General features: G+C 35.5%; 1 protein-coding gene across 1 annotated transcript in view; it reads left to right on the top strand.

Annotated features, from left to right (window-relative positions):
- COL24A1 (collagen, type XXIV, alpha 1) overlaps positions 1–2,097 on the top strand; it is a gene marked incomplete at its 3' end in the record, with an annotated part of 142,583 nt that extends 140,486 nt beyond the window's left edge. Inside the window, exon 29 of the mRNA XM_008582339.1 lies at positions 1,882–2,097. Within this exon, the coding sequence (XP_008580561.1) occupies positions 1,882–2,097 (216 nt within the window). The remainder of the gene's footprint in view (positions 1–1,881) is intronic.
- Between the last annotated feature and the right edge of the window lie 2,503 nt (positions 2,098–4,600).

Below are 4,600 nucleotides of genomic sequence, written 5' to 3'. Positions count from 1 at the left end.
AGGGTTGCGGTCCGTTGCCGGACATGAAAAAAGACAAAAAGGAAAAAAAAAAAAAAAACTGCATTTCTTTTTCAATTAAATCAGCTTGGGATATTATCAACAATTTATTTCTCATTGACAAAGAACTAATACATGTGTCTATTGTGTGTTTTGTCCATCATAAAAAAGCAGCAGCTAAAATGTACGGTCTCTTTAGCTGCTTATTAATGAACTGCCCTCTTCTAAAACATCTCTCTTCATCCATGAGTATTTCATCAATTCATCTCAAAAGGCATTCACACCATTATTGCACATAAAACAGAGGAGGGAAGGATTCTTCTATTCCTAGGGAAACCATGCACCTCTAATTAAGAGCAGCATGATGGTCCTACTTCTAAAATATCTGTGTGATCATCCTCACTCTCCGGGAAATTAGCCCAGGATTTTTATTTGGATTTACCATAGAAGGAAATGGGTTGGGGGTGGGAGGACTTGTGCAAAGGAGATAGGAGCAGTGAGGGAGCTGCACTCCAGTTCTTTCCATGACTAAACCAATACTCCAATTTCTCCTATCAGTAAACTCAACCTCGGGTAAACAGGGAAGGTAATGGAAAGAACAGTGGGCTTGGAATCAGAGACCAGGTTCTAGTGCTACTCCTCTGCTAACCTGGGGAAATGAAACTGCGAGCCACCAGAGGGCCTGCTCTGTGCCAGGCACTATACTGAGTAAATTACATTTCTGACTTCTAATCTTCATAGTATCCCCCTCAGATTGGTGTTATACCCCACTTTACCAACAAGAAAACTAAGCTCAGAAAGAAATATTTCACAAGTTTCTGATTTTGATCTATAAAATGAAGGAATTGAATTACTTAAACTGCCTTATGATTATCCTTCTATGTTTTCATCTGTATGCCCTTCTTTTGCCTTTCCTCTCTTTTCTTGGGGTTTTTCTTTTTTTGTTGTTTTATTTATTTTTTTTCTCCTCCGTTACTTCATAACTGATATTTTTCTAATTTTATGTTTGGAGATTAATAAAAATTCCTCTGTAAGAACCATTTTTATTCACTTACATTATGGCCATACCCCTGCTTAAATAATGCTAAAATAATAATAATAATGACTAGAGCTGTAGAAAAATCTATTTTCCTCTCCAAGTCTAGAAAATGTGCCGTCAACCCTCCTAATTCCAATTTTGCCCTATATTGTTCACTTTATTAGTTAATATTTGTTCATGAATTGATTCATTCATTCAATAAACATTTATTAATGACTGGCTAAGTTATGAATGAAACTGCATTAGGGGCTGGCAGCACAAAGAATAAGATTCTGTTCTTGTTCTTAAAGGTTCCCACAGTTAAAATTACTCAACCAAGTTATTATTACAACTTGTAACTTGTCTTTGGAAATTTATGCAAGAAATCTCAAATGAAGGCATAGAATGTCAGATTTTTGTGAAAAAAATAAATCATTAAAGCATTAACCAAAAACAAATTATTGCTGAATTTTAGGTAACATTATAAAAATTATATTTATTTTTTTATTATATGTAGTAGCCTAATGGGATACTACAGCCAGTTCATACAGGCTCACAAGAGCCTACTGGTAACATCTCTTCCCAACTCCACATTCGGTGACAACACCTTGGTATCCTGAAATCAGCCGTAGTGGGAATATTTCCACCATGGAAATCAGAAAATGCTATAAATCAGTGATTTATCCCACCCCCCAAAAGCCAGTGGTTAAACATTTACTAGCACACCATTGACTAGCACTTAAATTCCAAAGGATTAGGAAGGTTGCCTCAAGGTTGTTTTTTAAGGACTTTCCTCAGGTTTCCCCAAACTATAAGTTTCTGAATTGCCACATCTTATAACCTGCATATTGTTTCTATGACATTAGTTGGAGTTCGGAATTGGGAAAGTCCAGATGAATTTCCTTCATTTACTGAGCTCGGAAGCCACCCATATCATCACCATTCACTGTCTCAACACCCCAAGGTGGACAAGTGCACAAACAAGCGGCCCAGGATTGCCTATTGGTTTCAAGGGATGGAATGGTCAGATTTTTGAAGAAAATACTCTACTCGAACCTAAAGTGCTTTCAAATGACTGCAAGGTAAGAAAATGGCACTTTTAGAATTGTTCAATATGACAATTAAAATTGATAAAACTATAAATTTAGAATAATGAGAGTGTGACTTCAATTATAAACTACAGAACTGTAGTAAGTTTTCATTTGCCCGACTTTTAACCATACATTTTCCAGAATCAATCATTTACTTACATCATATCATAAATTTAATTTTTATTCTCCACGTGAAATAATTATATCGTACCCATTCTACATCTCATTACTGCCAGGAAGATAAGTTGTGGAGGCAAGTCAGTTTTATTTCATTTTGTCAGTCCCTATACCTGAGACCAAATATGGGTATAATTATAGATTGACTGGCCCTACTTATCAACATTTAAATTGCAACCCATTTTTCCTGTTAAATTTAAATAATGGATGTTGTGAAAAATCTATAATTTTAAAACATCGTTTCATTGGGTAGGTGTTGGCAAACTACAATCAACAGGCCAAGTCCGGCCCACCACCTGTTTTTGTAAATAAATATTTATGGGAACACAGCCACACTCATTCGTTTACTTGTTATCTATGTCTGTTATCACACTACATATTCCACTTATCCACGGGGAATACGTTCCAAGACCTGCAGTGAATGCCCGAAAGGACAGATAGTACCAAACCCTACATATACTATGTTTTTCCCTATACATACATATTTGTTATAAAATTTAATTTATAAATTAGGCAGAGTAAGAGATTAAAACAATAATAAAACAATTATAACAATATGCCAGTATCACTACTCTTGCACTTTGGGGCCATTATTAATTAAAGTAAGGGTTACTTGAACACAAGCATGTAATACTGCAACAGTCGATCTGATAACTGACGGCTACTAAGTGACAGCCACTCGTCACTTACTGTATACAGAGTGGTCAAGGGATGATTCACGTCCCGTGTGGTACAAAGCATTAAGGTGTGAGATTTCATAACACTACTCAGAACAGCATACACGTTAAAACTTATGCATTGTTCATTTCTGGAATTTTCCATGTAATGGTTTTGGACCTCACTTGACCACAGGTGACAAACCATGGAAAGTGAAACCAAGGATGGGGGGAACTACTGTACAATGGCAGAGATGAGCTGATGGGACAGAGACTGTATGGCCCACTAAACCTAAAATATTTGCTATCCGGCCCTTTAGAAAATAGTTTGCTGGCCTCTCTTACAAAGAATAGAGTTGTCCATTATATATAGATAGATAGATAGATAGATAGATAGATAGATAGATAGATAGATAGATAGATAGATAGATAGATCATTAATTACTTTAAATAGCTTGGTTTCCCATCTTCATGTACTGTGAAGCCCATGATTTACCATTTCTTACCATTTCCAGGGAACCTTTTGTAACGTCTGAATTCCAGACAAATAGTGTTTGGGTATTTGAAAAATCATAGGCAAATGGTCAGAAGCATAGGGCTCTTAGGCTCTGTATTTGAAGAGATCAATATCACCAACAGATTTATTTAACTTTTACAGTCTTGCCCAGAAACTTTCAGTGACTCACTAATACCTCTGAGACACAATCCACACTTATCAATTCTATTCAGTGCTCCCAACAATCCAGCCCCAACCTACCTTTCTAGCACAGACTTTCACTGGCTGTCTGCTCTAAATGATCATCAAACTGATCTATTTATTATAATAATAATAATAGTAAAAATAATATCAACAACTCCGATTACTATTTATTGGGGGCTTATTATATGGCAAGTGGCCATACATTATATACATTATTTTATTCAATCATAACAGCTTTGTAAAGAAAATATTATTAGGCCCATTTTATAGCTAACAAAGTGAAGGCACAGACAGGTTAAGTAATTTGCTCAAGATCATCCAGCAAGTTACTTAATTACAAATTACTGGAAGAGCAAGAAATCAATCCCAGGTATGTACAGCTTCAAAGTCCATGCTAGGTTGGTTTTCACAACCACCACATACTTTCCCATCTGTTTTTGTTATTTTTTAGTTCTTGTTGTTTTTACCCATGCCTTTCCTTTTCTCTGAAATGCCTTCCTTTACTCTCTAATCAAGTGGAAATTTTAGGCATATTTTAAGGCCCATAAAAATTCTTAATTTTTCTTTTTTTTATTTTTTGTATTTATTTTTTTTAATTCTCAATTTTTATTTTTTTCCTTTAAATTTTTATTTTGTCGATATACAATGTGGTTGATTATTATGGCCCATCACCGAAACCTCCCTCCGTCCTCCCTCTCCCCCCTTCCACCCAACAATGTCCTTTCCGTTTGCTTGTTGTAACAACTTCAAAGGATTGTAGTTGTTATATCTTCTCCCCTCCGCCCGGTTATTTTTTGTGTGTGTGAGTGAATTTATTTATTTATTTTTAGCTCCCACCAATAAGTGAGAACGTGTGGTATTTATTTTTCTCTGCCTGACTCGTTTCACTTAATATAATTCTCTCAAGGTCCATCCATGTTGTTGCAAATGGCAGTATTTCATTCGTTTTTATAGCTGAGTA

The sequence above is a fragment of the Galeopterus variegatus genome, unplaced genomic scaffold (genome assembly GCF_000696425.1).
Source record: "Galeopterus variegatus unplaced genomic scaffold, G_variegatus-3.0.2 Scaffold2575, whole genome shotgun sequence".
NCBI lineage: Eukaryota > Metazoa > Chordata > Mammalia > Dermoptera > Cynocephalidae > Galeopterus > Galeopterus variegatus.
This window is presented reverse-complemented; position numbering and strand designations above follow the sequence as displayed.